The sequence below is a fragment of the Athene cunicularia genome, assembly GCF_003259725.1.
Source record: "Athene cunicularia isolate RWA chromosome 15 unlocalized genomic scaffold, athCun1 chr15_part1, whole genome shotgun sequence".
In the NCBI taxonomy this organism is placed as follows: domain Eukaryota; kingdom Metazoa; phylum Chordata; class Aves; order Strigiformes; family Strigidae; genus Athene; species Athene cunicularia.
The window spans coordinates 12,800,685-12,821,359 of NW_020799121.1; the positions used below are offsets into that span (position 1 = coordinate 12,800,685).

A 20,675-nucleotide genomic window follows, 5' to 3' on the forward strand; every position below is an offset into this window, starting at 1 on the left:
ATTACTTTAGCACATAGGTTACACTTTAAGTGGCTCTTGGAGCTTGTTTTTATTTTTTGCTGATGCTTCTCCAGACTTTGGACATGCTGGCCTAGGTTGTTTTACCTGCAGCCTCTGTAAGGACCCATTTAATAAATCATAATGAAACAGCAGTGGTGTTAAACAAGTTACATTTATCCCCAGCATCATTCTTAAAGCCACGTTTTTACTTTATTTTTGAATTCTTGAAGCTTTAAATAGAGCTGCGGCTCGGTTTACGGTAGTGATTTTAGCATTCTTGATTAATCAGTATTTCCATTATGAAACGTAATGTTGTGAGTGGTCAGGATGACGTCAGTCTCCCAGCAAATATATCTTTTATCACTGTCTATAAATAGACTGTGAGCGATTGCACAAAGTGCTTCCTTGTACCAAGGGAAAAGGTTTCTGAAAGAAACGAAACTCGGTAGGGAGCTGGTGACAGGTGCTGCTGTATCTTGATAGACATTGTCACTCGATGTGACAGCAGTCACCTGAGGGACACGGCTGGAGACGCTGCTCCCAGCTCTCCTCTGCTGCCGCTGTAGATAAGAGGTTCTTTGTAGCTTCATGGAAAGCCTGGACAGGATGTAAATCTTCAGGCTGGAAATGATCTCGATCTAACTTGCAGGGTTAGACCAGCTGCTTGCCCTGCCCAGTAAGCCCAGTATTAACACCAAGGCCTTTTAATGGGGAACACACCTTATACATACAGTTGGTTGGGAAATGAGAATTGTGGTTTGCTCTGCTCCCCAGAGGAGTTGTGCATAAAACTGTAACGTCTGTTTTGTGACATGTAACCTTGGAAATCTTAAGTCATCATTAGACTGCTACATAACTAAAATAAATAATAAAATACCCTATAAATGTGTGTTCTTGAGATACAGCAACTTATAATTCTAGTTAACTGCTTTACAGCCTGTTGTTAATTGTAGGACCGGAAAGTCGTCTTTTTTACTGCAGCTCATGTGAAATTTGATGGTAACTGGGAGTCAGAAGGAACTGGATGAAAATGCTGATGCTAGACTTTTGAAAAAGGACCCTCACAAATCTCTTCATGGGCATTCTCGCTGAGCTCCAAAGGCTTCCTTCAGTCTTACCCTTTCACCGATGCATCCAACTTGCACCAAGAGGTGCACTGACACTCGGCCCTGCAGATACTCCCAGTTAAGCACAGAATAAACAGAATCTGCATTTCTTGTGAGGCTGCAGGGAATGGCTGCCCTGGCTGGAAGCTGGAAGGCAGCATTGATCCTGCACCCACACTGCTGCATTGCTTTTTATTTAAGCTACTTATTTTCAGTAAGGCTGCCAGTGAGAGCCATGTGGAACTCATACACCACAGAAATTAATGCTCTACTCTGCCTGGGTGAGCTGCTCACGCTAGGCAGGGGGCTAGTCTTGACATATTCGTGGAGAAACTGCATAAATACGGACCTACACACGCATATATGTGCATAAATATGGGTGTATACACATATATAAAAAATATGCAAACATGCATATATTAAAAAATACATATAGATGTACTGCTACACAGATAGACATGACTCTATCAATAGATCTGTTTATGCACATGTACACCTAGATACAGGCAGACAGTGGGTGCAGGGCTGCATCATACATCAGCATCTCGCACACCCCACTCTGCTCCTGGGCTTTAGCCATCTTCTTTGAGGCACTTCATTGCCTTTTGCCACCCTGGAAATCAGGGCAGGCTTGCTTCAACCAGCAGAACCCTGCACCACAGCACTGGCCCCCTCACCACCACCAAGCTGACCAGACACTGCAACATGTATTTTAAATATTGCTTCTTTAATAATCTACATCGTGGTAGTAGCTCCAAGGGAAGATACAGCTGACAGGATTTTCATTCTGCTCCCACATCTCTCCACATCAGTAATTCCTTATTGCCGCAGATTTCTCTATCCCCTGGCTCCCATAGGCCACGGTTAGATTTAATTCTGCTAATTATTTAAAATATAAAACAATGCAACTGATCCCCTGATGTTGCTGTAGTAATAAAAAATAGAAAAAGGAAAAAAAAAAAAATTTTTTTATCCTTATTGCCAGTGTGTGCCAGTAACTGCTTTTTCCCTTACAAAAGCCCTGCTCCTCACGCTGGTTAAGGCTAATGTCTCCTTCTCCACTGAGGGCCAATTCCAGGCTGAAACAAAGTCAAATTATTCCTCAGGATGAAAAAGGGGAATTTAAAAAACGGTTGCAAGAAAAGCCCAACAGTTTCCTACTTTAAAAAACAGTTCACAGTTCTTTGAAAGGGTCTGAGCAGTACAGTAGAGAGCTACATTTACTGAAAACTTCTAGTGCTGATAAAGTTTTTTAAAAAAAATTTTAACCCAAATGAACCCCAAATTAAATTAAATGGGGAGAGCTGGTTGGCAGGCCAGGAGGAGGAGGAGGGCGTCCCACGTTACCCAAGCCCCCCTGCTCTATGGATAGCAATCAAGTGAAGAAAAAGAAAAAATTATGCATCTTTAAAAAAAAAACATCCAGTTTTCCAGGCCGGGTGATGAGGAGACCCCCTCACACGAAGGCACACCAGCATGAAGGCAACGTGATCTGCTGAAGAAGCCAGCCAGCCCTCACTAGATGTTCGCCCCGTGAGGCGGGCACAGGCCGGCATCTCGCTCGGGCTGAAACGAGAGCGGGGATAAAGCAAAATATCAGTCCCTTGTGCTGTGAACATCCCCCATCCCCGGTGTGTTTGCCCCCCGGGGACCCTACCTCCCCACGGCCGGGCTTCTGGGCCAAGGGGGGCTTCTTGAGGATGCCTCGCCTGGGGGCTGGCGCCGGCTTCGCCTCCCCGTCCTCGGCGGCGTCGTAGGCCCCGGCCAGGGCGTAGTGCTGCTTCCTCAGCTCGCCCAGACGCACCCGCTTGCCCTCCAGACGCTTCTCCAGCTCCAGCACCTTCACCTGCACCCAAACAGCCGTCCTGGGCCCTGCGCGCCCCGGGGCGCGATCCCCACCGTCCCTCTGGGGTAAGGTGGCGGGGCAGAGGGGACCCCCCGTCCTTCCACGGGTCTGGATCAGAATCAGCACCAAATCTACCCTCATGGCCATACCTGTGTTTCCATCTCTTCCTTCTTCAGCTTGATGAGGGACATGCCTGAAAAGTCCATGGTGTCTGCGGAGAAAAGTGGGGGGTCCCCACTGAGCGTAGCCCTTGCAGAGGACCCGCGTGTGCCAAAGTGAAGACAGATGGGCACCTCGGGGTCTTCAAGAGGCCAGAAAGGGACTTGGTGGTTTTTTGGGTTTTTGTTTTTTTTTCTTTCTTCCCTTTCCCTTGCAAACACCTCACCTTTCTCCTCGATCTGCTCTTGCCCTGACTTGGTGGAAGCCACCACGTTGGCTGCCATCTCATTGACATTTCGTGAGCACTCCTGGAGCCGGCCCAGGTTCCTGCTGCTCTTCTCAGCTTTCACCTGCAAAGAGCAGAGGGGTGGCTGCGGGTCCCCGCCACGGCACCTCCCCGTGGGTTCCCACCGGCTCGGGGGAGCTCCCAGGCAACCGTGTTCTGCCTTAGAGCAGAGACGCCAATCACACCATGTCAGAACAGTTCTCAAGCATGAAAATCTGGGGGGTGGAAAGGACAGACGGACAGATGGACACATGTTTATTCTTGATGATCCCATCATGACCAGACAAGGTGGCCCCTGCAAGGCCCTTCAGCTCCAGGACACCAAACCAGCTCTGCTCCCCGCTGAGCCAAGCACACACAGATAAGCAGCACCAGTGAAGACAGAACCTTTTTTTTTTTTTTTAACCATGCGCTTACTTTTAAAAACATCTTCTGTAAAAAGCAGTATAGGTCTTCCTCCTCCCAACCTGTATCACTGAAACCTCTACCCATCACTTTTGCCCACACCAACAGGAAAGGTGGCAAGGACCAAAATCCATTATTCTCAATGCTGGCTCCTGCAGTTGCTTATTTGGGGTTTTCCGTTAGTTATTAATTTTTTTTTTAACATAATCAGCTTGACAGGAGGTTCTACACATCATCTTTTCTAAGGCAAAACCTGCTAGGTGGGGGAATATTAATGCAGGTGAAGACACAGGGATTAAAAATCACAGACTGCCTTGAAAACAGTAAGAGCTTCCCCCTTCCCCCCTGCTCCGAGAGGAGCCTGCAGGACTGGTGGACAGAACGGCCACACACCACCGCCCAAAAGCATCTATGGGACAACGCTGTGGGAATAAAATGACCTAAAACCTGGCGAGCCACACGCAGCCGATCTCGCCGAGATACCCACCTTGGAGGCAGCCACCAGCTGCGCTGTGCTGGCGGCGATTTCGTGGGAGCAGACGATCAGTTCTTCGTATTTGCCCGTATGCAGGACAACTCTGTCTGCCGACTCCCTGCATTATAGGTTAAGAAGGGAGATTGTATCAGAGACACTCGCTGTGAAGCACGAGCAGATTATTTATCTCCCACTGTACCCTTAGAAATCAGCATCAGACTTTGAACCAGCAGCTTTGCCTGTAATTTATTTAAAGCTCATTTACAAAGCAATGACTCAAAGCCCAGATCCAGAAGTTTTAGATGGGTATAAAATACCAGTGGAGGCAAGACTGTATTTTCATAATGAAGTGGATGAAATTTTTAAAGTCCATATAATTTAAAATTTTTTTGTCCAGAAAAACCCCCGCATTTCCTGCACTGGCACAGGGATTCCCTACCCCGATCCTGACCACCCCATCCACAACCATCTGAGCAGGAAGCAGGACATGGAATATTTGTGGAATATTTCCACAATTTGCAAACAAGGAGAAAATGGCAATCCCTATTTTAGTGCCCACGTGGTCCGACCCAGGCTACGATACTATATCAGGAATTGGCAATAATGCTGCAAGCAGACTCAGCAGTGGGATAGTTTGGGTTATCAGGTGATGGAGAGACACGGGCTGGCCCCGGGTGCAGCATGTGGAGCTGTGCCCAGAGAGGAGCCTCCCACAGTTTCCGTGGGAGAGATCCTGGGGGTACCTACACGAGCTGCGTGGCTCCCCAGCCCACCGCCTTGGAGGCAGAGATCAGCCCTTCGGTCCAGCGGGAGTTCTTGGCATAAAACTCCTGAGTTGTTGCTGCCCCCTGTTGTTATGAGAATATTATGGCCTGTATTAACTTCTTTCTAGCACGCATCAATATATAAATCCATAAATTCATATAAAATATCCATATAAAATACGAAAAAATATGAATTCCTCTATAAAGCCATAAATCAAGGGATTGGCAGCATTTCTGTGCCCTTAAGGCCGCTCTTACTGGCCTGATTAAATACATATCAAGGAAAGAGAGCAGCCCTGCAGAGAAGGACTTGGGGGTACTAGTGGATGCAAAACTGACTATAAGCCAGCAGTGTGCACTCACAGCCCAGAAACCCAGCCCTGTCCTGGGCTGCACCCAGAGCAGTGTGGCCAGCAGGTCAAGAGAGGGGATTCTCCTCCTCTATTCCACTCTTGTGAGACCCCCCTGCAGGGCTGGGTCCAGCTCTGGGGGCACCAACAGCAGAAGGACACGGACCTGCTGGAGCGGGGCCAGAGGAGGCCACAAAGATGCTCGGGGGGCTGGAGCCCCCCCTGTGAGGACAGGCTGAGAGAGTTGGAGGGTTCATCTGGAGAAGAGAAGGCTCTGGGGAGACCTTAGAGCGGCCCCCAGGGCTGAAAGGGGCTGTAAGAAAGGGGGGGAGGGACTCTTGATCGGGGGGTGTAGGGGTAGGATGAGGGTTAACAGTTTTAAACTGACAGAGGGGAAATTTAGATTAGATAGAAGGAAGAAATTCTTTACTGTGAGGATGGTGAGACACTGGAACAGGTTGCCCAGAAAAGCTGAGCAGCCCATCTCCAGCAAGTGAGACTGCCAGAGTACTAACAACACAGGAAAGCACTAAATTCTGCTGGCATTTCTGCAGACTGTGGGCAATTCTCCCATATTTCATGTCTGTGCAGAAAGACAAGTATTGGGAAGGACTTACCCGGCCACTTTCTACTATCTCCTTCTGTAAGTTTGTAGATGTTGTTACAAGAAGTCTAATAGCCTGGAATGAAGGAAAAAAGGTTTTGGTGTTCGATGGGGATTTTACAACGGAAGATTGATGCTGCTGATGGTGGAAAGTTACAGTTTTGAGCAGTCTTTGATGCCCCACAGGTTTCTGCAGTACTGACCTTCATTAGGTCCGTGCAGGAGTTCAGAATCCTGTTAGGAAACAAGAGACAAAGTGTTCAGCATCCTCTGACACTGCATCCAGGGAAGCAGGCTTTGGCCTCAGTTAGAAAATGAGTCTTTTCTGGAGACCAGCCAGCCTGCAAGGTTACTTGTAAGCAGCCCACACAGCGGCTGCGAACACCTGACAAGATGAAGGTCCACCTTCCTAGAGAGGATTTTGTGCTCAGCATCGGGAGTGCAGCACCGGGTTGCACACAGGGCTCTGGAGCAGAGCCCAGCCCAGCAGGGTTAGGAAACGGGACAGAAACCTGCCCGTGGCTGTCACATGCTGCCCCTCAAAACTCACCGCTCGTTCACTTCAAGCTTAACACCGGAGCTCTCACTTCTGGCCTGGCTCATCATCTCCTGTTGGGAAACACAAGAGGAAGGTTGGACGCCACGTTGCTGCAAGGGCGAGTGGGGTGGAGGAGAGATGGGAGACTCTGCTGCCCCAAGGCACCAAAATGGTCCATCCTGCAGCTTTGTCTCACCTCTATCCGCCTGACAGCGTCCTCAATCGCCTCTGAGGTGGAGGCCATCTCCTTCTCAACCATGTCCCCCAGCTCTTCTTGCTTGATGTCCAAGCTCTTAGGCCTCAGCTCCTGTCGGAGAAGGCAGCAGCCATCAGGAGGTTTTAGGTAAAGAGAGAGAACGAAACATTTGTAGGGAGTAACATCAAACCAAGGTGTCTGACTGCTTTTTTTCCCCTCTAAATAAGTAAAGCTGCAGGAGCAGCATTCTGCAGACCATGAGGGTTAAGGCACATGTGCTCCCAACTGGCAGCAAACGTGGCACAGGGACCTCCAGAGGTAAGAAATGCCCCAAATTAAGGTGACAAAACTTGATTACAGGAGCAGTTTTGGCAGGGCAGAGCTCCAGAGGGCTCTAGAGAGCTGACAGCCTTTGAATTAAGCAGTTTAATGGAAAAGACTAACGGAGGTTTCACAAGAAGAAATATCTGAAAGTTGAGAAGTTTTATTCTGCAGGGGCTACTGGGCTGAAAGACTTCAGCTGGTCTGACCACCAGGAAGGGTCTTGGTGCTTGGAAGCTGAGATAGCTCAAGAAAAGCACCAGAACTTGTGGGTATGGGATACAAGCCACCCCAAAGTGCTCACCCAACCCAGCATCTCTGGTTTCAACTTTGGACAATAGGGAAAGCCATGGTGTGATTTTTTTTTTTCCTTCCAAAAAAAAAAAAAAAAAAAAAAAGCGTCCATCGAGGCGCAGCCAGAAGGCTGCAAGCAAACAGCCCACCTTGACAAACGGAGGCAATGTCCTTCTGCATCTACTGCCTGCTTTGACTTTTTTTCTTTAGGGAATACCAATGCCAGCAGATAACCCACCCTGCCAGCCCTGGGCGGGGAGGTGGGTACGCTGGGCTCCATCTCCTACCTGGGCCAGCTGCAGGACCCCCCGCAGCGCCCGCCGCACGTCCCCCAGCTCAGCACACCCCAGCGTCTGCTTGTCCTTCAGCTTGCCCAAATAGTCCAGGCTCTGCTGCCCACAGTCCCGACACGTCTCCGTCAGCCCTGGGGAGAGGATGGGTTGGTGCCAGGCCCAAGGGGTCCCTCCCATCCCAGTCCTGCTACCCTCCTCTTCCTCCTTCCCTTAGTTGCAGAGATGATGCTGAGCATCAGCAGCACCCAGCAGATTTCTTGCAGAAGAGCAGAAATTGGTGTCCAGGAGAAGCAATGTTATTGGCCCAGAAAGGGGACCAGAGAGGAGGGAAAGGGGAGCACAGGGAGCTGGGGGGACCATGCTGCCCTTGGGGGAGATCTGCCCCATATCCAGCTCCCAGAGGAGGGAGTTTTGGTACAGCCACCCCAAAAACAAGCCCCAAAAGCATAATCCCCCCTCCCTTGACACCTGCTGCGCCCACGCAGGGCACTCACGGTCAGCGTGGTCGGTGGGAGCCAGGTGGGACGTGGCGCTGCCGTTCACAATAGTGTCGGCCGTCAGGTGTGCGAAGAGGGCCAGAGCCCCCACCAGCCCCGCAGCATCTGCTGGCAAGAGGATGCGGTCAGGTGCTGCCAGCCCAGGGCACCACCTGCCATGTCCTGGGGGCTGCAACCCGCCCTCAAAGGCTCTTAATGGTCAGTGCAAGAGCTCGGAGAGGTTGGCACTGACCCCTCCGGGTTGCAGGTTGCTCCCTGAGTGAGCCCATAGGAACCCACCAACTGCACCCGCCGTGCCCCTCCGTCACCAGGGCACTGCACGCTTGCCGACGGCCCCGAAGCAGCTGGAGGCTGCTGGATGTATAGAAGCAAGATCCAAGCCATGCCACCAGTCCCCAGCCCCAGGTACCTGCCATGGAGGCCACGTACTGCGCGTGCCCGTTCTCCAGGGCGTCCGTGGACTCCAGCGCCGCCTGTGCCCGGCTGAGCAGGTAATCTGCAAGGAATTTATAGCTTCGTTAGCACGGTCAGGCTGCTGAATGTATGAACAAGCATGAGTGCTGACTCCACGAGGCACCGAGGGGAAGGCAAGACGGCTCAGGTCCTCGCAGCCCTGACTGGGGAACAGCACTAAAATCCGAGCCAAACAGTGCTGAGATGAGAGACAAAAATCCACTGCCAACCCAAGTCTGACCCCAACCTCCTTGGGTGTGATGTCTGGTAGGAAAAAAATGCCTGGGGGAAGCTGAGATGCAATTATCCATCTCGGAGGGAGAAGGGACTGCGAGTTGCAGCCCCTGTGGTTGAGCGGGACGTACCTGGGGAGCTGGTGCAGCGGACGTGCAGCGGGTCGTCCAGCTTGGCCACAGCGTCCCGGAGGATGTCCTCGGCCTCCCGCACCGTCTCCTGCAGGATGCTGAACTGCTCATCCAGCAGCTTCTGCTGCAGGCTCTTCTCCTGGTTGCTCTGCAGGGTGGGAGGAACAGGTGAGTGGCACAACTGGGACACAAGAAAGATTCTAACCTGCTGTTAAGTTTTGCAAACTCATCTGGAAAATTCTGGGTCACAGGACCCCCATCATCGTGGCCCAATCACCAGGATATTCTTGAAGAATCCCTTTGCAAGATTAGACCCAAGCATCCCAAAATTGCTGGGGCAAGTCACATCCCACCGACAACAGCAGCAATAGCTTAGCTGAGCCCCCCCAGCTGCTCAGCACCCCCAAACACATCACACCCCAGTGAACAGAGGAGGCAGTGGGGCTCTCCACACAGCACCCTACCTTCTCCAGGAGCCTGCCCTGGAGATCACGGATCTCCCTCGTGGCCTTGTCCGCCTCCTGGCTCAGCTGCAGCTCCTTCTCCTCGACCAGGCCACGTGTGGAGAGCAGCTCACACTCCTTCTCACTCAGCGACCGCCTCAGCACCTCCTTCTCAGCGTGCAGGGCCTCCACCTGGGCGCTGAGCTCCGCACCTGCCTGCCAGCGGGGCCAGGAGACGCCTGTCACTCACCTGTCACCGTGTCACGAGCCCAACGGTCACGCAGCGGGGAGCTGAGGACATGCCCAGCTCGTGACACTGATGAGGTGGGCCCACGCTCAGCCCAACGTTGGCTCCCTGGGCTGCTGTTTGCACCGGTGGTTTGGCAGTGGCAGCAGACACGCTGCCTTGCACGACAGGGATTTGTGATGAGGGTTTTTTAGGCACACCCCGTGCCCCCACCTCGTACCTGCTTGACGTGGCTGAGCGAGCGCTGCGCCTGGTCCAGCTCGTCCCGCCGGGCGTCCAGCTCCTGCCGCAGCTGCTCCATCTGCACGCTCTGGTCCTCCAGCTGCGACCACACACCCGTGCTGGGGCTTCAGCCACTGCAAACGTGCTCCGGCCCCACTCGGCACCAGCACACAGCCAGAATGGCAGGAACGAGCCCAGATGTGTTTTGCACGAGGGGTTTTCAGGGTCTCAGGGAGTGGGGGTGGGAGGTGTAGGGCTCCTTTCCCCAGGGCAGGAATTTTGGGAGCAGCCCCCAGCTTGGGCCATGGAGAACAAAAGCCCCTAAACCCATCAATTTGCATTGTGGAATTTTCTTGGGGGAAGAAAAGGTAGGTTTGGGCAAGAGGGAATGAAGCACGCATTAAATAACACCTTCCTGAGGAACCAGGGCAACTCTTTCCTGGATCAAGGACTGACACCAAGAACCACCCCTACCCCGGGCACTCAAACAGGGCACAGCCACCGTGTTTCATGGGTTGGGAAGGGCTCGGTGCTGGGTGGTGAAGCCCCCGTAGCAGGGAAGGATCCGGGGCTGTGCCAGCTCACCTTAATCTCGGCCTCTCGCTTGACCTGCTCCACCTGAAACGCCAGCTGCTCCTTGACACGCGCCACCTCCTCCTGGCTCTGCTGCGTGACCGTCAGCTGCTTGGCGGTGTCGGCGTTCTGCGTGAGGACATGGGGCTTACCGGGCATTCAGAGGGGGAACCCCTGCCATGGCCACGCTCCTTCTGACCAAATTCAGGCTTGGGGGATACCTCCGAGACGCCTTTCTCATGGCGCCCAAAATGCTGACTGCCAGCGGGCATGAATTCAAGGGGTGCCCCCCCACCCAGTGCTCAGAGGTCCCTGGGTGCAGGATGATGGGATGGGGCAACACGAGCCGCGCTGGCCGAGGAACAAAGGCAGCGGTCAGTCCCTGCCTGGCGTAGGCAGCGGCGTTACCTTCCTCAGGAGCTCGGCGTGCGTGTTGATGAGCTCGCTGTGCTTCTCCTTCAGCTTCGTGTAGCGGATCTCAGTGGCGTTGGCTTTCTCTGAACAGGACGAGAAAGCATCAGCAACCGCGGCACGGGGGTCCCGCGGTCGACGGGAGCTGCAGGGCACCTACTTTCCGCTTCGGCGCAGAGCCGCTGGGACCTGTCACTGTCCTGCTTCGCTCTCTGCAGCCTCTCCAGCTCATCCCGCAGCTGCTCATTGTCCACCAGCGCCTTCTGCTTCTGCTTGCGCTGCTCCTCCACTTCCCCCTCCAGGCTGTTCACCTGCGCCTTGAGCTGTGTGATGTACCGCTGCGCCTGCGGGACACCGTCACTCAGGCACTGCCCTGCTCCAACGCTGCCAACGACTCTGCCCTCCCCAACATCCCTATTCAGGTGCCCGGCTGCAGTTCGGGCAGAGCAGCCATGAGATGCACAGGAGAGCTCTTCCCTCAGCCCCTGCAGCCACTCTGTCCCCAACTCTGGTTGGGACAGCAAAGGACAGGTCTCACACGTCTCCACCCCATCTCCATCAGGAGTCAGGTCCTGGCACTGGGAGAGGCCCCAAAACACAGCGCTGGGTGCCAGGACCCTGCTCCTGCCCCATCTCATCAGGGTTTCCACACTACAGCACCAAAAGACACCCCCACTCTCCTGCACCAGCTGCTCCCTGGCTGGGCTTTACCTCCAGTTTAATCTTGTCCATCTCTGCACGGAGCATGTCCACCTCCTTTTTCAGGCTCTCGATCTGTGCATCCCTGAGGAGAAAGGCAGGTTGGTACCACACAGCAGTGGCCACAACCCCTCTGCCACCATGGACCTCCTGTACCTGTCATCCCGAATGCCGTTGGGTGGCCCAAAAGTTTGCTCAAATATATCTGAGGTGATCTGGGGAAGACAGAGGGTGCTGAGCTGAGCCAGGCTGCGGGTGCCTGTGTCCCCCCGCCACCATCCCAGGGTCCCCATCCCATCCTTGTGCCCCACCTGTGGCTCTGTGGTAGAAGCTGTGCTGATCTCGATGAGGTTTTCTGGCTCCTCGTCCTCGGGGGCTTCCTCAGGGATGACAACCACCGGCTTCACGTGCTCAGCCAGCGCAGACGCCCGCAAGAAGTTTGGGGGGCTCTGCAGGGACAAGAAGTTGTGGCGGCATCACATGGAGTTTCAGGAACCGCTGCAGGCAGACCCCCGAGGGAAGGGAGGCAGCCAGCCCTTGCGCTGCTGAGATGTGCCAGCAGGTCCCTCTGCAGTGTCCCCAGACCCTGAACCCATCCGTGGGGACACCCCCGTGCTCCCTGAACCCACAAGCCCTCCAAAGCACCACACCGAAACGCAGCCGTACCTCCGGCAGCCGAGGGATCTGGATGAGCCGCTTGAAATACAGCATGTCAGATGCTTTCTTAAAGAAGTTTTTGAGGCTGGAGAGAGAGGAAAGAAAAACTGCTCGCAGGGGAGATGGGGAGGGGGCTTGGCAGGAGGGAGGGGACCCCACCACCCCACCTCAGCCCCGGGTTACCTGCGAAACTGCTCGTGGAAACGGTCTCGGTGGCCCTGCAGCGTGTCGGCTGGCAGACCTGCAGCAATGTAGGGGGAGAGCTGTGACTGATCCGGGGCTGCAAATTTATCCATCTGTGCCCAGATCCCTCTGGCTACAAAAGCCAGCGGGGTAATGGCCAGGTGGGAGCGGGATGGGAGCGATCAGGAGAGGAGCAGGGTGTCCCCATCCCCAGTGTAGGTACGGGGGATGTGGCACAGGGAGAGGTGGGCACGGGAACCCCGAAATACCCACACGAGGCCTCTGGCACCACGCTGGCCAATGATCCCATGCAAGGGGCTGGCGGGCCAAGGCACACTGGTTTGAATTCATCAAGGACTAATCCTTCTAATTCCTTCATCTGGGATGTCTACGTGGGATGGAGCAGGTCCTTACAGCCCGGCTGGGATACGGGGACATGGTGATGGATACATCCATCTACACCAGCCTAAACCCTGAGAATCCAGCCAGAAGCCTGACCCGGGAAAAGACCAGCGTGGGAGACATCCCCAGGGACTCACAGGAATGCAGCTTGAACATTAACTTGACAGAGTAGTGGTAGAGGTGGCTGCAGTCCTGGATGACCTGGATGAGGGGGGCCAGGCGGCACTGCACCGCCGACATCTGCGAGACCGCCATCGAGGTGTTGAGCTGCCTGAAAACTGGAGGGTTGAGCACAGTGAGGCGTCGGCACCGTGTTTGCAGAGCCATCCCGCTGCGGGCTACTCGGCTTGATCATTAACCACGACGGATGTGACTTTGCCACGACACGGCGCTGGGGTTTGCTGCCTGTCCTGTCCCGCTGAGCTGGGAACAACCCCTCTCCGAGCAAGAAAACACCCAAAGGGACCGTGGTGGCAGAGGGAAGGGGTGCTCAGCTCTGCCTCAGATACCCCAAAAAGCAGGGATTTAACCCCAGGATGATGCAAAGGCAGGACAGCTGCCCTCAAAAGCTGGGGAAGGCGAGGGGTTTTGCTCTGCTCATTGTGCAAGGAGCTGGGAGAGGATCCCAGGGCAGGGGACAGGCCCGCTGGCACCGTGGCCTCGCCTGCCCCGGCTCAGAAACAGATCCCTTCCCTTGGCAGAAATCCAGCCAGCATATCCACTGTGGCTTCTTCCCCGCTCCGCTTTAAAGTATTTATGAATATAAATTCTCTGTATAACTGGGTCAGGAGGAGAAGTGGGAGGCTGGTGGGAGCCGGGAGCACGGTGTCTCCCACTGCGCCCTGTTTTCCAGGGCAGCTCTGTGTCCCTGACTCACGACACGGGAGGAAACCGCTGCATTTTTCAAGTATCTAAAAATTCCTGGAGGAGGCGGCAAGACAAGCAAACATGGGCAGGGGCCTCCAACCCTCCCCGGAGGTATTTCAACAAGAGGAAATAAGTATTTAGAAAGAGGTACAGCCCTGTCCTCTGCTTTGGGGGGACAGAAAGGATTTGGGTAACGCATATGAGTAACATGATTAAAGAAAAGAAATAAAAACATATTTGAGAGCGGCACCGCTCTGAAAACACCACACTGCATCGGTCAGGTGGGCTAAAACCAGCCACGTTCCTTAAATATTTTCCTACAACCGCCTCTACAGAGCATCAACAGGGGAATCTGGCTGAGGAATGACCTCAGAAATCTCTCCAGAGGAGGAGGAAGGACCTGAACCAGCCTCCCAAGCCAGAACTCTATTCCTGACCAAAGAGCGAAACTATTGCTCAACAGCCCCGGGGCAAACAGGAGGGACCTGCCGCCTCCTCACCTGACTCCGACAGCTTCAGTTCGCAGTCCAGGTAGTCGAACAGCTCAACTGTCAGCTGGAAGCTGCCAAAAAAAAGCAAAACCCTGTCACCCAGCGGCGGAGACATCCTTGCTCTGGTTGCTCACGTTTGCTGCAGGCCGCCACGCCAGCAAAGGCTCAGATTGATAAGAATTTGCTGTGTTTGCTCCCCACATTTTCGCTCCTCATCACTCTGAGGGTGCAGGAGGAATCAGGCATCATCCAAACCGTTTACAGAACAGCGATGGCTGCCCTGAACAGGAGCTGTTTTGTTAGCAGGATGCTGCCAGACGGGCAGCACAGAGCCGGCGACCACGCTCTGGGTGCTGAGCTCCTGCCAAGACACTCACATGTTGTTCACGTCCGTCCCTGCGGTCTTTTCCAGCACTTCATCCGACACTTCGAGGCTCGGGGGGAACTCAGGATGCTTTGTAAAGGGAAAAAAAAAAACCAACCAACAAACAGCAGTTGCTTCTAATATTTTTGCTGGTACAACATACACCCTGGCAAAACCCTGTCCCCCCGGCACGGCGGGGTGTAGAGGTGGCAGAGGGTCTCACCTTGGCATGGAAGGAGATCTTGGTGAGGAGGAGCCGCGTGTAGATGCTCACCAGCTGCCCGTACCTGTCGTGCAAATGGCCCTGCCAGAGACACGAGGGGAAACATGGTGAATCCAGAGCGATGTGATCGGATCCAGCAGAGCCCACGTGCACCAGTGACCCTGCGCCAGCCCTACGGCTCCTCCCCTCTTTGCCCTTCACCACATGGGTAACCGTCACCCAGCGGGGTCAGCAACGACGGGTTATTTCAGGTGGTGCTCTGCCCTCCTCCTGCCCACAATGTTTTTCAGAACCCACCCCCAAACCCCCCAGAAGGGACAAACCTCTGCTTTGCCCCACTCACCCACAGGTCTCCTGTCTCTCGGATGTTGCTGCGGTACCTCTGGCAGTCCTGGAGGACCTGGGGAAAAAAATTGGAGGGATGTGGCATGGTGGGGCTGGCATGGAGCTGGGCAAGCACCCATCTGCCTGCCCTGAAGCTGGGAAGAGGATGGATCCAGCCCCTTGTGCCGCTCCAGCTCTGGAAGAAGGAGTTCAAGCCCTTCAATGGCAACCAGAAGTCGGGGCTTTGCATGGGGAAGCTTCAGAGGTGTGAGATAACAGAATGTTTCACAGCCCCACAGCCTGGGAAAGGCGTCCGGGGCAGGGAAGGAAACCCATCCTCTGCACAGCAGGACAACAGCGAGAGCCAAAAATTCTACCCCCCGATAGCAACGCAGGAGGGAGGTTTCAGAGGGGACACTCACGTTGGGGTGGCCGTCGCGCAGGACCTTGTGCAGGACATGGCAGAACTTCCAGCTGAGGATGGCACTGCTGGGCAGGGGCAGCCCGATGGCGTAGGACCAGAAGGTGAACGCTCCCTTCTCATGGTGTGTCCCCAGGATGATCCCTTCCCTGCGGTCAAGGCCAACCAGACACACAGGGGACAGGCCAGGCTGGAGACTATTCCTGTTCAGCCTTCATTAAAAAGGGGACACGCACCGAGTGTACTGCAGGCACAGAGCTCACCGGCGTGATGCTGCCCTCGCGGATAAAACCATTTATTTTCCTCTGGTGCACCTTCCCCTGCTGCAGGGCATGCCGGGGCCCTTTGCATTTTGTTGCCAAAGAAACGCTATTTTATTGCGCTGCTTTTGTTTGCGTTTTCACTGATGCACAAACCTACGTGATGCCATCCCCCAACCAAGCTCTACGTGGGTCTCCTGCCTCCCAAACCTCCCGTGGGGTAAAATCCCTCCAGGTGAGCCAAGAGAAAGGATACGGCGGGCATGTTTCTCCTTCACCGGTGCTTCTTGTGTATTTATGGCTTTGCTGATGCTGATGGCCTGCGAGAGGAGGAGAAAGCAGCCATCACCAGCAGCACAACCCTCATGGACCCCAACCCACATCCCCCCCAGGTGAAGAGCTGGGTGTGCTGCCAGCTGGGAACAGCCTGGCCACGGGGCACTTTTGGGTAATACTCTGAATTTTATAAGACATTTGTCACCTTAAAGCCATTCACGACGCATCAAAATAGGCTTTTTTATCCGTGATCAAAGCGGCCTGTTAAACCCCCCACTACCCATGCTCAGCTGCTGCTGCTCCCTGCTGTCCCCGTCCCAGGAATCAAACAGCTTTTTTACAGACTGAACTCAGCGCCATGCCCAGGGAGCATTAAAGCACGACAGCAAGATGTCAAATTCCAGGGTTGTTTCTTTAATCACAAGAAGCCTTTGAACCAAGGGGTGGTGGGTTTGGGGTTTGGTTTTTTTTTTTTGATGGCATCGCTGCGTGCCAACAGCACATGGGGAAAATGCAGCCCCTAAGCAAGGAGAGAGTGGCAGCCACAATTCCCGTTTTGATGGAGCAAAAATCCAGAGCAATGTGATTATCAGGGGAGGATTATCTACATTTTAACGTGTTTGATCACAGCACACTTTGAATGATGAGGTTATTCCAAAAGACAACCCCTAGACAGGGGTCGGTTGCATCTCCTGTGTGATGACAGGCTGTAAAACTGAGTTTCTGTGATTGATGAGCATCTCCCTCCTCCTCCTCCCCAGGCCCCTGCAGACTCAACTGAGCTGCTTCACCCTCGTACAAGTGCTTGGGCTGGGCCCGTGTCCACGAGCCTTCGGTCACCGTCAGAGGAAAAAGGTCCCAGCCGGGAAGGCAGGAAGCAGCCCCGCCACCACGCTCATGCCGGAAGAGAAACTCGGTTCCTCCCTGCAGCCCCACAAGGCGTAAAACCTTATAAAAATCTTATCTCTCCCCCAGGGGAAAGCACCTGCTTCAACACGGCTGCTTGTCCCGGAGACGCCTCCGAATTGAGGCACCTTCCTGCAGAAGGAGGAACCCGACGCCGAGTTATCAAATGCTCCTGACTTATGCAGGAGGAACCCGACGCCGTGCCAAAGGGGCCGCGTCAAAGGTGTTGATGCACCAAATCGGCCCCAAACGAACCCGAAATGGCTATGCCCGTGAGTCGGGCACAACAGCGGGAAAACCACTGTACTGTGAACACGTCACAAAAAGCGAGCCAGCCCCAAAACACTGAGTCCAGTCGCTGGGAAAAGATGGCAGTTTTGCCTTCCCCGCACCAGGGAAGCCCTGGTGTTACCCCAACATGTGGAGCCATAAAGCAGCAGCAGAGTTAAGCCAGCGACTTGCTGTAATCCTCTTATCCCCAAAGGTTAACAAGCCTGGAGTGCCCAGGAACAGGCAATTGCAGCACAGCTGCCTCTCCCAAAGCACCCAGTAACTCCGAGCCACCCAAAAGCCTGGAGCCGGCAGAGAAGCTGCACCATCGACCGCAGCTCGGGCGGTGAGACATGCCATGGGCGGCCAGCACCTCCCAGTACAGCACCAAAGCGATAGTTTACTGACAGAAAGCAAGGTTTAGCATGTGCCGGAGAGACACAAGTTGACAGTTTTGCAAGGCAGGGCTTGGAAACGCATCCTCCAGTGAAGAGCTGCTAAAGGGGTTATTGCATGTTACTTCGGTGCTTTGCATAGGTGGGGAGCGGGGCAGACAGCTCCCAAACCTGGATTTGCACCACTCGCCGCATGCGGGAGCAGCAGAACGCGCCCGTCCCAACCCATCGCGCCCGCCCCAACCCATCGGCAGGAGCCGGGCTCAGCCCCGAGCCCCGCAGGGCCAGGAAAAGGTGCAGCCAGAGGGGCCAATGTGCGAGATGAAGGCTGACCCCCAGAAAACACCATCCCACATCCCCAGGGAGGGGAGCTCAGCCGCCCGGCACTGCCCAGCAGGATGGGGATAGGGCTGGGACTCAGCTGGCCTGCCCCAAAACCAGGCTGTAATTCCAATTGGTGTTGGTGGTTTTATTGCAGTTATTGCCCATAATCTCATTTCCAGCCCAACCAGCCAAAATTCAGCCCGGGGGCTGCCGGAGAGGCTGGTTTCACCCTTGGTGATTCAGTGCAGAGGCTTTAACTGAGCCATTTTACATCCAGCACAGAGGAGCGGACCCGTGCGGGGGCACCCCCCAGCACCACCATGTCCAGTGTGGTCCCAAATAAATCATGGTGGCACCGAACCAATGCCAATCCCTTGGGGCTGGCAGCTCACACGTGCCCTTGCTGTCTCCAGAGCCCAGGCTGGCCAAGAGGTCCCCAAAAAGGAGAAGGTGGGACTGAAGATGGGCACGAGGAGACGCTGCAGCCTGGGATGTGTGGGGCTTCAGCATGTTCCTGCCGGCTGCCTGGTGAAGCTGGGCTGCGGTGGACGGCTCCAGAACGGGGAGATTCACCCTTGACCCAGCCTCTTGGGACATCACTGGCACACCCGGAGATGGGCAGATCCCCACTGCCACTGCAGGCCCACAACCAGCCTGGCTGAAAGCTGCGCTCCCCATCGCTGCGGGGGAGCGGTGCAGCCCCAGCCCCACCGGTTGGGGGGGGTCCAACCCCAAAACCTGCCCAGCCACGGGCCGTGGGAGCCCACACGGGTGCAGCCCAAATGCCTTACTCATAGCCCTCACGTACCAAGCCGGTGACTAAAGCTGGGATCAAAGCACCCAAATGAAGGAGCACAGTTTACATCCACCCGTCTTTTGCAGGCTGCTTTTAATTACGGTGTGATCCTCCCTACCCACAGCTCCCCGAAACCCTGGCATCCTGCAGGGCCGCAATCCCCACCCGGCAGGTGGATGCCGGGTTCCGGCACAATGCCGTGGCAGGGAATGGTTTTTTGGCAGCAGGATGTTGAGCTGGAAACCTCCCCGGCTGGGCGGCACAAGGGCTGCCAGATCAGCTGAATCGCAAACGGCGGCTCCGGAGTTCCCTTCCTAGTGCTTCTTTTTCTTGAATTACACCAAAAAAAAAAAGCACCACTTGGCCATCTTACATGCTGGATTCCTGGCAGTTCAGGAGCTCACTGGATTTTTAACCTTCTTACTCAAGGAAAGCAAAAATTGGCCACAGAAAAGGGCAAGTTTTGCCCCCTGTCAGGCTGCAGAGCGAGTGCCCACTGCGGGACGGTGGCTTCCCACCTCGCACGTGCGGCTGCTCTGAGGGGGGTACCTGCATCACCCTGACACGAGACCTCAAAAAGCATTTTCAGAGAAAGCAGGTGACCTCCACATCACCCACAAGCACCCAGGATCACACCAGGAGCAGTAACCCCTGTCTGCACCCGCAGGCATCATCCCAGCCTTTGCATGGGGAAAGGAGACGGCGCGCTGGGTTTTGGCAGTGACCTTCTCCGGGGTGGTGTGAAACCCTCGGCCTGCGAAGGCGCACGGAGGGGACGTGCCACCAGCATCCCCACGGTACAAAGGCGACCGGCAGCCGTCTCTGCAGCTGCTATAATTAGACGTAAAAGGCAGATCAATACCCACATACTGACATTGAAACGGTTTTGCTCTCACCTGAAGCACAGCTATGGGAAACCACATTAGGATAAAGCTTCTTTAGGACAGTTTTTCAGCAGTTGCTGGATAAAAAAGGTCAGTTCTAGGTGGTGAGTGTGCCCACCTGCCAGCAAGCCCGGGGTTTAAGCTCTCACAGAGAGCGACCACCCGCTCGTCCCGTACGCAGCTCTGCCCGTGACATCCCTGTGACTGCGAGAAAAGTCGCACCCACGCAGGGCACAAATCCCACCAGAAAGCCCAAAAGGCCGTGGAAGGGTGAGAGGGAGGAGGGACGTGCTCCCACCCGCCTGGCACAGGCTGCCCTTCGGCGCACGAGGCAGCGCTGCCGCCGCGATTATTTATCAGCGGTGCCCAGCGGGACGGTTGAAGGAGACGCGTCCAGAAGGAACTGGAATTGCCGGTTTTCTCATGTTGCTCCCCAAACTCAACAAGCTCCGTTCCCTACCAAGCATGGCCAAGTGGCACCGTGACCCCACAATGCCCAAAACCACCACCTGCCTTTACCGGCACTCTCCGGAGCCCAACCAGCCCACGGGGCAGGGAAGGACCAGCAAAGCAACAAAGGGGAAAAATATCTGCGATGAATTGGCAGCCTGCAAAATCAGAGAGGTCAGAGGATGTGTGCCGGGAGGGCACTATTATTTTTGCTGGGGCAGCAGGCGAGCCCGTCCCTCGGTCCATGGTGCTCACGCTGCCGGAGCGATGAGTTTCCCACAAGCTGTACACAGCCCCGTCGCGCCCAGCATCGCCCACCCTGCGGGGGCCACAGGAAAGGGGACAGACCCCCCCATCCAAGCCGGACACCGTGAGGCACAAACATTTTGGGGCTTCATTTTCACCCTGCCACTCTCTCCGGGACCAGACACCCTAACCCCCGCGGGGAGATCCCACGTGTGACCCGTCCCCCGGGTAAAACAGCCCCCGGTTTCACAGGGGCAGCCCGTGCCGCCGCCGGGCCGGGGCCGGGGGGATCGTAGGGATGCAGAGATGCACGTTACCGGCGCGGCGGGCACCGGGAGGCGGCCCCGGGCTCGGCCGCGCTCCCGCCGGCACTGCCGGGGCCATCCAAC

At 55.1% G+C, this 20,675-nt stretch overlaps 1 protein-coding gene across 2 annotated transcripts; it reads right to left on the reverse strand.

The window, feature by feature from the left end:
• Positions 1–1,526: 1,526 nt before the first annotated feature.
• HIP1R (huntingtin interacting protein 1 related) lies at positions 1,527–19,644 on the reverse strand. 2 transcript variants are annotated; one of them, XM_026860018.1, is made up of 32 exons: positions 19,603–19,644; positions 15,996–16,059; positions 15,481–15,623; positions 15,078–15,134; positions 14,735–14,815; positions 14,525–14,601; positions 14,157–14,218; positions 12,927–13,067; positions 12,388–12,445; positions 12,214–12,289; positions 11,859–11,996; positions 11,704–11,762; positions 11,560–11,632; positions 11,009–11,192; positions 10,846–10,934; positions 10,450–10,566; positions 9,863–9,964; positions 9,417–9,611; positions 8,953–9,100; positions 8,544–8,630; positions 8,132–8,242; positions 7,632–7,768; positions 6,730–6,840; positions 6,546–6,604; positions 6,199–6,229; positions 6,009–6,071; positions 5,025–5,125; positions 4,290–4,395; positions 3,338–3,461; positions 3,102–3,163; positions 2,764–2,952; positions 1,527–2,672 (listed from the first exon to the last, which is right to left on the reverse strand). In XM_026860018.1, exons 1-32 carry the CDS (start codon positions 19,627–19,629, stop codon positions 2,625–2,627), a joined length of 3,120 nt encoding a protein of 1,039 aa, XP_026715819.1. In that variant the 5' UTR covers positions 19,630–19,644; the 3' UTR covers positions 1,527–2,624. The 2 variants fall into 2 exon arrangements, with proteins under 2 accessions (XP_026715819.1, XP_026715820.1); XM_026860019.1 differs by having other exon boundaries at positions 1,528–2,672; positions 8,132–8,239.
• Between the last annotated feature and the right edge of the window lie 1,031 nt (positions 19,645–20,675).

What these genes read in the sequence shown, in the direction of transcription:
- HIP1R (XM_026860018.1), bottom strand. Translation starts at nt 19,629, where the DNA reads ATGTGGTTTCCCATAGCTGTGCTTCAG. An exon ending in TCCCACCGACCACGCTGACC is followed by an intron (nt 7,769 to 8,131) that starts GTGAGTGCCCTG and finishes TCCTCTCCCCAG; the next exon opens with GGCTGACGGAGACGTGTCGG. An exon ending in CCTGCACGGACCTAATGAAG is followed by an intron (nt 6,072 to 6,198) that starts GTCAGTACTGCA and finishes CCTTCATTCCAG; the next exon opens with GCTATTAGACTTCTTGTAAC.